This window comes from Eubalaena glacialis, chromosome 1 (assembly GCF_028564815.1).
Source record: "Eubalaena glacialis isolate mEubGla1 chromosome 1, mEubGla1.1.hap2.+ XY, whole genome shotgun sequence".
Taxonomy (NCBI): Eukaryota; Metazoa; Chordata; class Mammalia; order Artiodactyla; family Balaenidae; genus Eubalaena; species Eubalaena glacialis.
The window spans coordinates 192,290,055-192,307,195 of NC_083716.1; the positions used below are offsets into that span (position 1 = coordinate 192,290,055).

The 17,141-nt window shown below is 36.1% G+C and overlaps 1 protein-coding gene across 1 annotated transcript in view; it reads left to right on the top strand.

Annotated features, from left to right (window-relative positions):
* FSIP2 (fibrous sheath interacting protein 2) overlaps positions 1–16,426 on the top strand; it is a 121,612-nt gene extending 105,186 nt beyond the window's left edge. The window contains exons 20-24 of the mRNA XM_061203006.1: positions 572–672; positions 7,039–7,085; positions 10,470–10,513; positions 13,725–13,794; positions 16,290–16,426. Coding sequence (XP_061058989.1) covers positions 572–672; positions 7,039–7,085; positions 10,470–10,513; positions 13,725–13,794; positions 16,290–16,426 — 399 coding nt within the window. The remainder of the gene's footprint in view (positions 1–571; positions 673–7,038; positions 7,086–10,469; positions 10,514–13,724; positions 13,795–16,289) is intronic.
* Positions 16,427–17,141: the final 715 nt, after the last annotated feature.

Consider the following 17,141-nt stretch of genomic DNA (forward strand, 5'->3'; position numbering starts at 1 on the left):
ACTAAAGAATTGTTATAACAATACCAAAAGTCAAAATGGATTTCATATAATGGATTATTGTTCATATACAATAATCCGAATAATAGTAGTCTGTTTTTTCAAGATTCTAGTAGACATAACAGTCAAGGTATTCTTACGAAAGTTATAGCCATAAAATCACACATGACTTCCCAACAAACAGATCAGAGTACGGTTAAGATAACTGACTTGACAAGCTTCTGAACTGACCAGAATTATATCTCTGTTCTTTTTCTTTTTGAACTAAGTTTTCATTAAAATATTTGTAAAGTACAGAAATGGAAAACTATATTCTTCAAAGTTTGTGCTAGGTTAATCTTTAATGTTTATTCAGACTTCAATATTATAATATAGATCATCTTTACTAGCCATTTCCAAAGAATTATATCGGAAAGAGACATTTTAATTAGAATTACAGTGTTCATCCATTTTTAATGTAATCTCTGAAACTTCTTCTAATAATAGTGTAGATTAGAGGGCAGAATATGCCAAGTGTATGAGAAAGTGCATATCAAACACTACTTTATGTAACATATGGTTTGCACTTTTCCAGAAAGAAGAAAGAAACCTTATTACTGAGCCGACACATTACTTCATACACAGAATTATGAGTTCATCATCATACAACCAAGAAGATCTGATTTCATCTGCTGGGTACATGAGATTAAAGCAATATAAAAATAGAAATATGAGATGAAACTAATGCTTATGGGAAGAATGAGGTCTCTGGTAAAACTACGATTGGGCAAATATTCAGCCCTAGACCTTCCCTCACTCCTTATCCTTTTCTCCCTTGGCTCCCTACTGTGGACATTCCCTAAACCCTCTCCTTTCTATCTGATTCCGCATTTCTAGTTACCTGGCCTCTATGTTCTTCCTAGTATAGCAGTGTCTTGGATGAAGAATTTGCTAGTGTGTTTTGTTTTTGTTTTTTGTTTTTCTTACCTGGAAGATAGTGCAGATTCTATTGTGACCCAGTGCCTTTCAGCCCAGAGGGTTCCTGCTCAACTCTAAGTAACTAAATGTTCCAGTGTGTATAACTGCCTCTAAGAAGAATCCAAATAAGAGAGGGAGCAGTGTAAGCTGAAGCATTCAGGGATGAATTCTAGAAAGCAATGGAGTTTGATGTGGGCCTGTAAAGATGGACAGCATTTACATGAGGAGAAGGCAACCCAAGTTCGGATGACTATAGGAGCAAAGTCTGAACTATATGGCATTTATAGAGGACAGAGAGAAAAAGTACACTGTAGACTTGAAATCTAATTAATAACTATATCTAAAACAATAACTATCTAAAACAGTTAGAACTTGTCTAAAATTATTCTTAAGTTTATAAGAATATTCATAACCTAAAAGAGGTAGCATTTCTATTGTGGGAGAAGCAATAGGTATAAATAGGAGAAAAATCTACCTGGTTATAATTTTTTCCCACTCAGCATGATGGAATTGTTTCTTTTTGACACTGACACTATTTTGGGACATATTTTCCTGGCCAATCATTGCCTCTTTTTTCCTGCGTAATGATTATATTAACATACAAAATTAGTAATGCAGGTACCTCTCTATTGTTTATATCAGTGAAGACAGAGGGCACAGATAATACCAAATAAAAGACAATTTAGAGCAAGATAGCAGACCAAGAAACTGCACACCCTTATTTTCTTCTAGGAACAAAAAATAAACAACTACAGACTGCTAAAACAACTTTATAGGAGCTCTGGAAACCAGTCAGATAACTGCAGCAACCAAGGGAATGCCCAATCAAAGAAAAGCCACATTCAAAGTGGCAGGAAATTCCACACACTTTTACTTGTTTTTGCCCAACCCCCTTCTGCAACATGATGTGGCACAGTTGGGAAGAAATGGCCCAATTCTCAGTTTTCTCTCTTGAGGTGGAAAGAGCAGATTGGAACTTGTTTGTAATGTTTGGGCCTATCTGTGGGCTGCCTGAGGGAATGTTTTCTGTCTCACCTGAATAGGAGCTCAAATTGGGAATGCTGGCATTGTTTGGGTCTAAGCCTAGAAGCCACAGAAGTCAGTAGATGGATGCCATGGTGCATGAAAATCACAAGGGACTGCAGATGCACAAACACCTGAGGGAAAGAGATTACAGGCAGGGGAAAACAATAGGATAGCTAAGGCCCTGAGAAGAAACATGATGAGACTCTTAGGAAATAAAACATTTAAAAGCAGGTCAGGAAAATGGAAGAAGGAAAAAAAAAAGTACATACGTAGGCCCAGAAGGACATATACCCAGAACAAAAGTAAGATCTGAAGGCTTTACCTCAGACTGTTCCCAAGGCTCAGAGTCCTACTAATTAGTGAAGGGCTTCTACAACAATCTCCAAAAACTGGAAGAGGTAGCTATTTCTTTAAATGCTCAAATTTCGACATAAGATCACAATGCATATTAATGAAATTAGGGCACATTTTAAGAAACCAAATAAATTCCCAGAAAATGTCCATGGAGAAGCACACGAATTAGACATACATGACAAAGATTTTAAAATAACTGTCTTAAATATGTTCAAAAGCTACAGAAAAACACAAAGAACTAAAGGAAATCAGGGGAAAAGTATATGAATAAAATACATATAAATAAAAACAAAGAGATAGAAACTAAAAAGGAACCAGACAGAAATAACAGAAATTCTGGAGCTCAGAAATTCACTAGATGGGTTCAAGAGCAGACTCAATCAAGTGGAAGAAAGAATCAGTGAACTTGAACACAAGTCATTTGAAATTTTTGAGTCTGAGCAGCAAAAAGAAAAGACTGAAAAAAGAGTGAACAGATTCTGTGGCACTTAATGGACACCATCAAGCAGTGATATATACATATGTAAGTATATATATATACATATACACACCATGGTGAGTTCCAGAGAAGAGAGAGAGAAAGGGGCAGGGCGATTATTTGAGGAAATAATGGCTAAAACCTCCTCAAATTTGAAAAAGCATGAATATACAAATACAATAAGTTCAATGAATTCTAAGTAGCATAAGCACACAGAGACTACCTGAGACATCTTATAATCACAGTCATCAAAAGCCAAAGACAAAAAGAGAACCTTGAAAGTGACAAGACAGAAATGACTTGTACAAGAGAGCTCCATAAAATTATCAGTAAAATTTTCAGAAGAAATCTTGCAGGATGGAAGGCAGTAGATTATATGCTTAAAGGGCTAAAAGAAAGAAAACTATCAAGTGAGAACTCTATAACCAGCAAAAATACCCTTCAAAAATGAGAAATCAGAACGTTCTAAGACAAAAAATAAAACAAAAAGCTGAGAAAGTTCATTACCACTAGACATGACTGCAAGAAATGCTAAAAGAAGTTCTTCAAATTGAAAGTAAAAGATGCTAGACAGTAACTTAAAACCATATGAAAATATAAAACTCTCTAGTAAAGGTAAACACAGGGACAAATATAAAAACCAGTATTATAATAATTTTAGTTCGTAATTCCACTTTTATTTTCTACAGGATTTAAAGAACAAATGCATAAAAAATAATTATAAATTTATGCTGATGGGCATGGAATATATAAAGCCATAATTTGGGACAGTAATAACAAAGGGATGGGGGTTGATCTATAAAGGAGTAGAGTCTTTGTATGAAGTTGAGGTTAAATTGGTATCAATTTAAGATAGACTGTCATAACTTTAGGACATTATATGGAATCTGTGTGGTAACAAAGAAAATATCTATAGAATATAAATGAAAGGAAATAAAAAGGTAATCAAAATGCATCTCTGCAAAACCTCAACTGACACAAAGGAAGGCAGTAGTGGAGGAAATGAGGGATTACATACCTCAATATAATAAAGGCCATATATGACAAACCTACAGCTAACATCATACTCAGTGGTGAAAAGCTGAAAACATTTTCTCTAAGATCAGGAGCAAGACAAGGATGTCCAGTCTTGCACTTTTATTCAACATAGTTTTGGAAGTCCTAGCTATGACAATCAGAGAAGAAAAAGAAATAAAAGGAATTCAAATTGGAAAAGAAGAAGTTAAACTGTCACTGTTTGCAGATGACATATTATACCTAGAAAATCCTAAAGACACTACCAGAAAACTACTAGAGCTCGTCAATGAATTTGCTAAAGTTGCAGGTTACAAAATTAATACACAGAAATATCTTGCATTTCTATACACTAACAACGAAAGATCAGAATAAGAAATTAAAGAAACAATCCCATTTACCATTGCAGGAAAAAGAATAAAATACCTAGGAATAAACCTACCTAAGGAGACAAAAGACCTGTACTCCAAAAACTATACAACACTGATGAAAGAAATCAAAGATGACACAAACAGAAGATATACCAGGTTCTTGGATTGGAAGAATCAATATTCTCAAAATGACTATACTACCTAAGGCAATCTACAGATTCAATGCAATCCCTATCAAATTACCAATGGCATTATTCACAGAACTAGAACAAAAAAATCTGTATGGAGACACAAAAGACCCCGGATAACCAAAGCAACTTGAGAGAGTAAAAGGGAGCTGGAGGAATCAGGCTCCCTCACTTCAGACTATACTACAAAGCTACAGTAATCAAGACAGTATGATACTGGCACAAAAACAGAAATATAGATGAATGGAACAGGATAGAAAGCCCAGAGATAAACCCACACACCTGTGGTCACCTAATCTATGACAAAGGAAACAAGAATATACAATGGCAAAAAGACAGCCTCTTCAATAAGTGGTGCTGGGTAAACTGGACAGCTACATGTAAAAAAAAAAAAAAATGAAATTAGAACACTCTTTTACACCATACACAAAAATAAACTGAAAATGGATTAAAGACCTAAATGTGAGACTGGACACTATAAAACTCTTAGAGGAAAACATAGGCAGAACACTCTCTGACATAAATTGCAGCAATATCTTTTTCGATCCATCTCCCAGAGTAATGGAAATAAAAACAAAAGTAAACAAATGGGACCTAATTAAACTCAAAAGCTTTTGCACAGCAAAGGAAATCATAAACAAAATGAAAAGGATATAGAATCAACACAGAAGAAGACAACTGCATTTCTATACACTAACAATGAACAATCCAAAAACGAAGTTAAGAAAAATTCAATCCGCACTAGTATCAAACAGAATAAAATATTTAGGAATAGACTTACCAAGCGGCAAAAGATTTGTACACCGAAAACTACAAAACATACCTAAAGGAAATTAAAGGAGACACAGATTAATGGAAATAGTCCATTAAGATTTCAATATTACCCAAAGGATTCTACAGATTAAATGAATCCTTATAAAAATACTTAATGACCTTTTTCTGCAGGAAAAGAAAAAATTCATTCTAGAATTTATATAGTATCTCAAAGGACTCCTAACAGCCAAAACAATCTTGAAAAGGAAGAACATACTTGGACTTCCTAATTTCAAAACTTACTACAGAGCTATGGTAATCAAAACAGTGTGGTGCTGACATGAAGACAGATATGTAGACCAATGGAATAGAATAAAGAGCCCAGAAACAAATCCTTAATATATGGTCAAATAATTTTTGATAAGCATGCCAAGACCATCCAATGGAGAAAAAACAGTCTTTTCAACAAACAATGTTGGGAAAACTAGATAACCACACACAAACAAAAATGAAGTTAGACCCTTACCTTATACTCTGTATAAAAACTAATTCAAAATGGATCAAAGACCTACATAAAACTATAGAACTCTTATAAGAAAACATAGGGGGAAAGCCCCATGACACTGGATTTGACAATAGTTTCTTGGATATGATACTAAAAGCACAAGCGGTAAAAGAAAAATTAGATAAGTTTGACTTTACCAAAATTAAAAACTTTTGTGCTTCAAAGGACAGAGTGAAAAGTCAGCACATAGAATGGGAGAAAATATTTGCAAGTCATATGTCTGATAAGGGATTACTATCCAGAACATATAAAGAACTCCTATAACTCAACAAGAGCAAAAAACCAAACAACCTGATTAAAAATTGGGCAAGGGACTTGAATAGATACTTCTACAAAGAGGATGTACAAATGGGCAATAAGCACGCGAAAAGATCCTCAACATCACTAATCATTAGGGAAATGCAAGTCAAAACCATAATGAGATGCTATTGCACACCCATTAGGATAGCTAGTATCAAAAAATTTTTCAGAAAATAACACGTTGGCAAGAATGTGAAGAAACTGGAACCCTTGTACAATGCTGCTGGGAATTTAAAATGGTGCAGTCACTATGGAAAACAGTGTGAGAGTTTCTCTAAAAAGTTAAATATATAGAGTAACCATATGATCCAGCAATTCTACTTCTGGGTATATACCCCAAAGAATTGAAAACGGGGACTCAAGCAGATATTTTTACACTCATATTCATAGCATCATTATTCACAATAGCCAAATCATGGAAGCAGCACAAGAGTCCATTGATGGATGAATGGAAAAACAAAATATGGTACATACATTCAGTAGAATATTATTCAGTTTTAGAAAGGAAGGACGTCCTGACACATGCTATATGTCACCTTGAAGACATTATGCTAAGTGAATAAGTCAGTCTCAAAATGACAAATATTACATGATTCCACTTATATGAGATACCTAAGTAGTCAAATCACAGAAGCAGAAGGTAGAAGACTGGTTCCAGGGGATGGAGAGAGAGGAATATGCGGTGTTAGTATTTAGCAGTACAGAGTTTCAATTGGGGAAAATGAAAAAGTTCTATAGATGAATGGTGGTGATGGTTGCACAATAATGTGAATGTACTCAAGCACAGAACTGTACACTTAAAAATGGTTAAGATGGTAAATTTTATGTTATGTGTATTTAACCAAAATTTTAAAAGTTGGGAGAAAAGAGTCAATTTAGAAATAATTTGCATTCAATTTGGAAACTCAGTGATACACTCTTCCAGGTTTACTTCCATATGAAGAATGACTGACAAATTGTTCTTTTACTTAACCAGTAATTTCTTGATTCATTAAATACACAAAAAAATTAAATATTTTTTTTCTTTTGTTTTAGTGAGACTGAAGATTGTATGGCAGATAAAAGTACTAAAATGATGGAAGGTTGGATTTTTGTATTTCTTGATTTAAAGTAGAAAGTATTCAAAAGGACACTCTACTGCTTTGATCAGTTTTTTTAGTTATCAAACCTGAAGTTGATACTTTTTTTTTTCCCTATGAGCTTATCTACTTTTAGAAATGATCCAGTACTACATCACACAGGTGTTAAAATAAGTCAGCTAGTTTGTCTTATTAATGATTTTGGTCAAGAATATGGTATGATAATATGAATTTATATTTACCATGCTCCTGTGAGAAATAGTCACAAAATCAGGGTATATCATATGATAGTTTCTAGCTGAACCAGAACCCATGATACTAGGATTTAACAATTTCTTTGAGAAGTTATCCTTCATTTGTGCTTAACCCTATCAAAATGTACCCCCAAAAAGGCTTTTAAAGCTAAATTTATTTGCTTACATTTAAATATGGCTAGTATGGACCTCACTTTGTTGTTGTTGGGTTTTTTTTGTTTTTTTGTTTTTTTTTTTGCGCGGGCTTTCTCTAGTTGTGGCAAGTGGGGGCCACTCTTCATCACGGTGCGCGGGCCTCTCACTATCGCGGCCTCTCTTGTTGTGGAGCACAGGCTCCAGACGCGCAGGCTCAGTAGCTGTGGCTCACGGGCCCAGTTGCTCCGCGGCATGTGGGATCTTCCCAGACCAGGGCTCGAACCCGTGTCCCCTGCATTGGCAGGCAGATTCTCAACCACTGTGCCACCAGGGAAGCCCCTGTTGTTTTTTTAATCTATAATTGTACTGACTGCTTAGAACATTTGTGTGAGGACTGTTTGGCACTCTGTTGAAACCTCAGATGATTAATGTGGTTCTAACAATGGTAGCATGTCCAAGAGGTTGAGTGTCATGTTTACTATAAAGTGGCCTTGAAATTTGAACCACAGGTTTACCCTGGTTATTTCAAACATACAACTCACTCAGGTTGTTACTTAAGAAACATATTCTCTCAACTTGGAAGTGGAAATCATTTTTATTAAGATGGGATTCATAGAGTAACAGTAAGCATGCCAAAATTCTATAAATGTACCATAACCAGGGGTCAAAATAATCACTGTATGATTCCTGTATTACGGAATCCTAGGCTGCTAGAGTTAGACAGAAATCACTTACTATAACGCCCCTCATTGTTTACATGAGGAAACTCAAGCTCAAGGTGAGAAAATGTCCAAGATTACTTTGAGTCAGAGCCAGAACACAGTCTAGATCCCAATGCTCCTGACCCTAAATTCAGTGTTTTGTTTTTTCCAACTTTGTTGCAATGATCCAGCTTAATTCTTATATCCTTCAGTAATATTGCAGCTGTCCAGTTCAATCGTTTATTCATTCATTCATTCATTCAAAGATTTTACTGAGCACCTCCTTTGTGTTCTAAAATCCCATGTGTGAACAAAACTGACAAAGTCCTTGATCTCAAAGAATTTACATTGTAACTTGAGGCAGGGCATCAAAGATAATTCCAGGTATAAGTATTTCCCATCTCATCTGGGACAAAAGCCAAAGAACTTACAATGGCTTGCAAACCCTTACATCATCTGGACATCACTCCAAACCCCTATTACCTCTCTAACCTCCTCCTCTGTTTCTCTTTCTGGCTCACCCTGCTCAGGCCTCACTGACCTTCTTGCTGTTCCTCAAATATTCCAGGAATTCAGGGTCTTTGCACTTGCTGATCCTCATGTAGTGCTCTTCCCTCTGTATCTACATTGCTCATTCCTCACCTTCAGAACTTTGCTCCAATGTCACCTTCTCTGTGACATCTTCTTTGACCACACTCTTTGAAATTGTAACCTCATTCTCAAGATGGCACTACATATTCCACTTCTTTGCTATTTTTCTCCTTAGCATTTATTACTATATGCCAGACTGTATGTTTTAATTAATTGTTTTTTTCACTACCTCCCTCTAGAATGTAAGCTCCATGAAGATCACAGCTATATTCCCAAGAGCCTAAAACAGGCATACAGTAGGAGGAGGCAGTTAGTAAAATAGGAGAGACTATGGGAATCGAAGGAGGGTGCACAAGAATTCTGTTTTGGTTATGTTAAGGTATTAGATATTCGATATTTAAGTTGAGGTGTCACATAAGCAATAGGATATTTCAGTCTGGAGTTCAGTGACAAGCTTAGGGTTGAACACATACATTCCTAATTTTAGTTTATAGTCTTATATAGAATATGGGAGAAAATCTCAAATCTGAGTATGTTAGATCCTGAATTAGCAGGAATTTTTCTGTGACTCTTCATCAAAACAAATTCCTAGTATATCCTGGAAAGTTGATAGCCATCTAACCTGGAAACATAAAAACTGGTGTTTGGAATAATAGTCCTGGTAGTAAACCCAAATGTCCTCAGTCATTTAAAAGCAAAAGTCAGTTCAGCTATATGCGATATAGAGTCAGACACTTTAGAAATATTATCAACCAACAATGAAATTTTACCAATTTTCTCAGATAAGTCAGATAATCAGCTCTTATCATATTTGAGTTGAGGTTTTACTTTTTTTTTCCAGAACCTACATTGACCCAAAGGGTAATTCAGAGAGTAATCACATGTGTTGACTCTTGATGATCGCATGTCTATAAAATGCATACTTTTTACGTATGAGATATCTCGAGTCCTCTTTAGAGACAGGCAGGAAGATAGTCTTATTTACATTCTACATAGGAGGAAACTGGGAGAGAAGTTAGATTAAATTTGCCAACATTCACACAGCTCTAAGTAGTGAAGCCAAGACTCAAACTTGGGTTTTCTGACTCCCTAACACGTTAGCTGGGGTCTTTATGAAACTTATCTCACAGTACCATTTCTACCTCCTTGGGTTGAATTCTTCTACTGGTGTCTTGACCTCCCCTGAAATTTAGGTAACTTTTAGTTCTGTGCAACTCCACAAGGTTTCTTCTTGGTATTGCCTCAAAATTCTCCTGATTTTCACTCAGAGTATTTCATAAGACTAGCACCTTCCTCTTTGTTCCAATTATCTGCTTTTAATTAGCTATGTAGAATCAAGTGTTAAAGCTAGAAAGGCCCTTAGGAATCACCTACAGGGTAACTTCTCATTTTACATGTAAAATAAATAGGGCCGTAGGGATTGAGTGGCCATGCATAGATGTATACCTACTAAGTTACAGAATCTGCCTTTCCTACTACATCACACTTCATCTTTCATAATTTCTAAAAGAAGGGCTAAGATATGCCACAGAATTCTAGAGATCTCACCTATTTCAGTTTTGTTCACATTGTCTGTACACTAAAAATAATAATAATTTCTTCTATCAGCCTAAATTCTATGACTTTTTGGCGAAAAAAATAAGATCAGATTTGTGTCAGCACTATTTATGCCTCAGAAAAAATACTATTTTTCCCCCCCTCTACAGCAAGTTCTCAGGAACGAAGGCCAGAAAATTCAAACAATGTTAAGGTAAATACTTTTCAATATCCTCTAATTAGAATACATGGAGTCCAGGTGAACACAGCCCAATTTTCAAGGTCAAACCAGGGACTACGTGGTGCTATTTGAGAGGCATCAGGAAGCATTCCCCTATTTGCAATTTCTTCATGCTCAGATCTCTCCTCCTGGCTGAGACTTGTCGGTGGTACCCAAGAAATCCATTAATTGTCACCTTAGGGTTAAGTTATCATTCCTTGCTTAAGTGCACAGGATAAGCCACTGTTCCTCCCTAGCACCTAATTGCAATTCCATTCCTTAACTCTGTTACTGCAGTCTCTGGAGGAAATCCTAGAGGGAGTGAGTCACTTGGCCCTGCCTAGGGCAGGTAGACCCAAGTGAGGGACTTGGTGGAGGCAGGGAGGAAATAAAAGCAAAAATGGAAGACAGCAGTTTATAAGAAATAATTGCTGATTCCATCTATTTCTCTGTATTCCAAAGGACTGACTGTCTAAAGGCAGTTTTCCAAAAGGCCCAGCTGTTCTCCAGTGTAAACTCAGAAAGTGTCCTCTTTGCTAAATCTTTTTAGAAAGCTTCCAATGAGTGCTCAAGCTACAAATCCTCTTCTGTTTTGTTTGTTTCTTGGCTCAATTTAATCCCATTTTTAAGCAAATCTCCCCAACCCCATGACATTACAGTCCATCCATTATCCAGTCACTTCTCATTATCAGAGTAATTTTCAGAGCCATATCTTACAACTCATACTTAAGATAACTTTTGCCACATATCTAAAGATGCTGGGTTAGTTCCTCACTCAACCTAATCTTCATTTTTGAACATAAACATCTATTTGACAACCTCAGGCTGCACTTAGGCCATATTTTCCAAGTAAAATCATATGGCACTAAAGGGGAGACAGTGAATCTCTAGTCTGATGACGGGCCATTCCTTGTGCCAAAGTGAATTGCAGGCTAATCTGGACCCTTTTGGTTCTTCACTTTTCCTTGCTTACTGCTTTTTCCGTGGTAAAACTATAACTTAAGTTGTTATTCAGTCCAGTTCTGAGTAAGGTGGAGTAAGCACATTCCACCTGTATCTCTCACTGATTAAAACTAAAAACTTTGGACAACTACTGAGGGTTCTGAAAAGTAAATAATATCAGGAGTTTGAGGAGGGAAATCAAAACTCAAAAAATAATACCATTATGAGTTTCCTGGGTTTTTTCCTCTCACATCTCCTAGCATAGACCCAGGGCAGTTCAAATCCTGTAATTATATAGAGGGAATGGATAAAATAAGAAAGCTCCAAGAGAATCCACTGCTCTCTTACCAGAATTAGGAAGAAGTTCCTATGAAATGGAAAATAGGGAAGCCCACTTTTTACCCCTCTTCTGCCCCTGCCACAAAGTAAGTTTCAGCCATGAAGCTACACAACAATGGCAGCAAAGGCTGTGAGGCACTTAAGACTGAAAGAAAATCCTTCTGACCAGAGGAATTAGGAAAAAGACTCCAGTAACCTGAAGAACATTAGGGGGAAACGTGCTACTTTTTTCTCTGCTTTCTCTTGTTAATTTACCCCAGACATGGATACAGTCATGGGATGTGTTAGACAGCACACAGGAAGGCTAGAAGCACACAGCATTCTAAGCATAGAACCAGAAAAGGAGACTACTGAGAGTCAGAGACACTAAAAGGAATCAAAGAGAGGAGGGATATCAAAAAAGGAATCCCTCCAAATCTGTTTATAAATTGTCTCCTGAGATGTGCATGCCAGGAACTGACCTGAAGTTCTATAGACAAAAGGCTATGAGAACTTGAACTACAGTCTTAATAGTGGTATGCACTAAAAAATACCACCGAGACTTTGAAAACTGAACTTACACTGGAACCACAGCCATAGAAGGCAGAGTAGGATGTGTGGTCTGAAACTTAATGGGTTAATTACATACTTTAAAAAAATCAACCTTCTACAAAGGATTTTAACAGTTCTTAGAATCACATAAATTGTTTAAAATGCTCAGGATACAATCCAATATTACTTAACATACAAAGAACTAAGACAATGTCTACCACTTTCAAGGGAAAGGACAAGAGATGCCAACTCCAACATAGCCAAGATTTTGAAATTTTCAGACAAAAACCTTAAGTGATTTTAACAATGTTCCACGAAGTAATAGCAAATACTCCTGAATCTAATGCACCGCTAGAAGTTCTTAGCAGAACTTAAGTATATTTCTCATCTCATAAGTAGGGAGCATCTGCTCCCTACTTATAGATTAGGGATTATCAACTCTAATTCTCACAAATTAGAGCCATGATTTTTTTTTTAATATCAATATCTGCCCCACCCTCAAGGATTTCAATTCCAGTGGTGGTATGGGACCCAGGTATTCATATTTTTAAAAAATTTTCCACAGATAACTCTACTGTGAAGCCAATGCTGAGAATAAATTCTTTAGGTAGTCTCTGCTCCATTTTATTCTTTAGGCATCCTGTTCAAAATATTTCAGTACATAAACTACCTCAAGTCCTTTTGGAGGAATTGTGGTAAAACTCATTAATATCTGGTAGTCTTTACATAATCTATATACAGTACATTTTATGTTACATGTATTTAGCCTTACTTCATTGACTTTTTTACTTTTTAAATTGCTAGCATTATAGAATAGTTACAGTGAAGCCCAGGTACCTGTCCCAGGCTATTTTATGCCTTTCTGGGAAAATTGCTCCCTTTGCATTCAAATATATGATAAAGACCTACAGAGTAAAACCAGTACCTGAGCCATGTTCCCTGCCCTAGCTCCACACACCCACTTTACTTCTCTAGATTCCAAAATCGCTAAAATTTCCATAAAAGGAAATTGGGCTTATATAGTAAACATCCATTGTCCTTCTCTTATCTCTATTATCAGAAAAGAATTTATAACTTACTTCTCACTCCAATTCATCCAAAAGGGGAAGGGGGAGAGACAGAGCTGACATTTTTTGTCACTTTTAACATGCCTGAACCTTTAATCATCATTTGGTAGCCAAGGCCCATATCTATGATAAGGGTCAATCCTAGCCATCATAATTGGCAAAAAGTAGGAGTCTAAGTGTCAGAGAATAATTATTTGTGACTGCAGAACACAGAAATTATATAAAATGCTGTAATGATTATGCTACATCTCTTGAGGATTTCTAGGTATCTCTAGTGTGTAGTATCCAACAAAAGGTCCAGTCAATACTTTGTTTTGTCTTGGCAGTTTATCACCATATTTGAAGGAAACAAGAATATTCTTGGTAGTGTGAATTCCTCGAAAGAAGTCATTTCAGGTACAAAATATACTATCCTTTTAACATTACTCCTAGAATGGGTAGCTTCTCCCTTGCAGTATTGACATGTATTATCAATATGAGATTGCTATATATAAAAATATAAATAGTAAGATATTATTTCCATTTGTAGTTTACTATGCAATTCTTAAACCAAAGGAGTAATAGATAACGGAACTAACGTTGAATAGGTATCAGCTATCTTTATTTTACTAAAGAGAAAGTGAGAGTAGGTTACTCAAGGTCACCCCAAGCTAGTAAGCTGCAGAGCTGGGATTCAAATACAGATCTGCCCGACTTCAAAGCCTAAGCTCATTCAACATGACCACAGGTCACATAATCAAATGTTCACAGGAGCTAGGTAGGTAACAAACAAGAGCAGTATTTTGAGCAGGGGTCTGTGGTCCACTGGAGATGGCATGCCCCATTTAAAGAAGGGAGCTGTTACTCAGGTCCAGTCATTGGCATGCTGGATTGTTGCCAGGCCTTCTAATTCAGGTCCTAGCATTTTTCAGAAGAAACTGGAAATGGAAGTTCTATGTGAAAATTCCTGACTTTCAGGTTTTATCAAGTAATGCAAAACAGTTTATGGACCAAACCAAACTTGTTCATATCTCCTACACTGTATTATATTCCCTCTGCAAGTCTTAGAGCCCTAATTTACAAATGAGAAAATGGAGGTAAATAACTGTCTGAGGTTATACAGCCAACAAATGGAAAGCTTTTAGGGCTCAAAAACATATCTTCTGACTCTGACCCAACATTCTTTCTTCCCTCTACATTGTGGTTCCATATAGTTACCACTGCATCCCAGAATTATGTCCTCAATGACAAAGATAGCTTAAAGTTTTACTGTGAAAAGAGCTATTAACTGATAAACACAAGGGTTCACTATTCTCTCTGGGGATGATGCTATTAACATAGGACACCAGCAACCCACCAGTCATCTAATAGTGAATGTGGATTTGGGCAGTGTCTTCATTGTGTTTCTAGGAACTGCTTTATACTGGAACCACCCAGAATACTTTTTTTTTTTTTTCTTTTTTTTTTTAATTGCAGTATAGTTGCTTTACAATGTTGTGTTAGTTTCTGCTGCACAGCAAAGCGAATCAGTTATACATATACATATATCCCCTCCTTTTTTGGATTTCCTTCCCCTTTAGGTCACAACAGAGCCTTGAGTAGAGGGTGTCTTTGATCAGCATCAGGCAGTCCTCACTGCTGAGAGAGAGCACCCATTGTAGCAACAAGCCTGGTCCCTCAGGGCAGTCTGTGTGTGCCTCAGGGGCACAAGGGTTGGGGGGAACTGCATGTGAGTACAATGGACCCTCTCTAGCTGGCTAAGTTAGCATCTTGGAGTAATGATGCCCAGGAATCTGCATTTTTAACAAGGCCACCAAGTTTTCAGAACATTAACTCTTACCTCTCCAATGAGAATTTCAGAAGCCTTGTATCAATGCCTCAGTCGTGTTAGTAAAATTTTTATCTTGCCTTTTCAGAATATACATCTTTCTCTTTCATTCATGCTTTTGTCTTGTCTGCTGCAGATTTGGGCTTTTTCCTTTTTATAGCACAGTAAAAACCTAAACATACATTTTTATTCTTTATTCTGTTGGCTTTCTTAGTTTTAAATCTGCTGTTGGCTATCTTAGCTTTAACAATAGAAGATTACCTTGCTAGAAAAGACAAATCTAGGTAACTGCAAGAGGTATAGTCACGAACTTCGGCATGTACTGGAATTAAGAAAAGATGGGCTTTTACTATCATGTGTGTTTTCATGTCCTATCACATCCTATCATAAAGTTTCAGAAAAGTACATATTTACTTGTCTTTACATGTAAAATATTCATTTTGTTAAATTATAATATGATATTCTGAGAGTCCATGCCCTGAAGAAGTGGTATAGAAAAATGAATCCAAATGGAAATTTTTATTATCTATACAGTCTTCTGTCACATGACAAAAAAAAAAACCACTTGAAGTTAGTCAACTAAAAATTTACCCAAAGTGGTGAGAAATTATAGCAGTTTTAATGCACTTCTGTTTTCAAGTGAGCACTCTGAAATAGACACCCTCACTGTATAGCGTTGAAAGTTACTTTCCCATGTGAGTTTAGCTCATCAGACTTTTTCAGAGGTGTTTCTGCTAGAAAAAGAAAGGTATTCTTTGTACACCTGATTAACGAAGTATCAGAGTGCAGCATATAATAATGCCATGAGAGTCAGAAAGCTGTTCCCTGTCCAAGCTTGGCCACTCCTCATGTGACCTTAGGCAAGGTTTCTGACCTCGCCAAGATTCATATACAAAAATGGAGATATTTTTCCTGTTTCCTTCACAGGAGTGTTGGAAGAATCAAAAGAATCTTTCTTTTTTAATCCCATAAATTATTCTATAAATGTCAGTTTTTGAATTCTAAATCATCAATTGTATAGTATGGCTGCCTCAACTAGAATGTCTAATAAATATCTATACTACTTTTTTTGCTTTGTCCACAGAAACTCCCAAGCCTAGTATTCCTAAACAAGGATCTAAAATGCTGGCAAAGGTATCTTCAGCTCTGTCAAAGGTGTTTTCTCGAACTAACACCAATATTTCCAAATCTTCCTCACCACCTCACCAGGACAAGCACTGAAGTTTCTATACCTGATGTAACTATGCTTACTTCCCTTAGAAAATAAAATGTTTTTTAAAACATAACATAGTGTCCTGTAAGATGATTCTTGTAATGCTGAGCAAAATATTAAAAGCAAGAGAAGTATATTAGAGACCTGGGTGAGAGAAAGTTTTGATAATGCTTTTGATAAGCATTTTGGTATAAGAAGATGCTGAGTGCTAGTATTATTCAATACATACATGCCATGAAGATAAAGAGACAGAAAGTGTACCTAGTAAACCAGTCAGCCCTCATTACCCATCAGGAAATGAACTTGAATTTTTCCTGTTAAATTTTTAGAGGGTATGTTCACTAGAATAGTTAGCAAACTGAGATGAAACTCAAGCTTAATTCTATGACACAGCTATGAAAATGATTGGTTCACTATAAAAGATGCATTTGAATGTTCAAATAAAAGTATACCACCTGCAGATAAAATTTCATCAGTTTATAAAACACCTCCCAAAAAGATCCAACTATGGATAAAGCACCGTCAAGAAGTAAAGAATTATTGTGCATAAAATATTATATATACATAAAATGACCCCATGACTAAAAAACCCTTTTCTGACACGGTACCTTCTGTGGATAAAATACCATCAATACACAAATTGTTGGTCAATAAAGTTATTAAATCCTTTATATAGATACCTTATATGAATATAGATATAAAGATTCTATTTGTAAGAACATA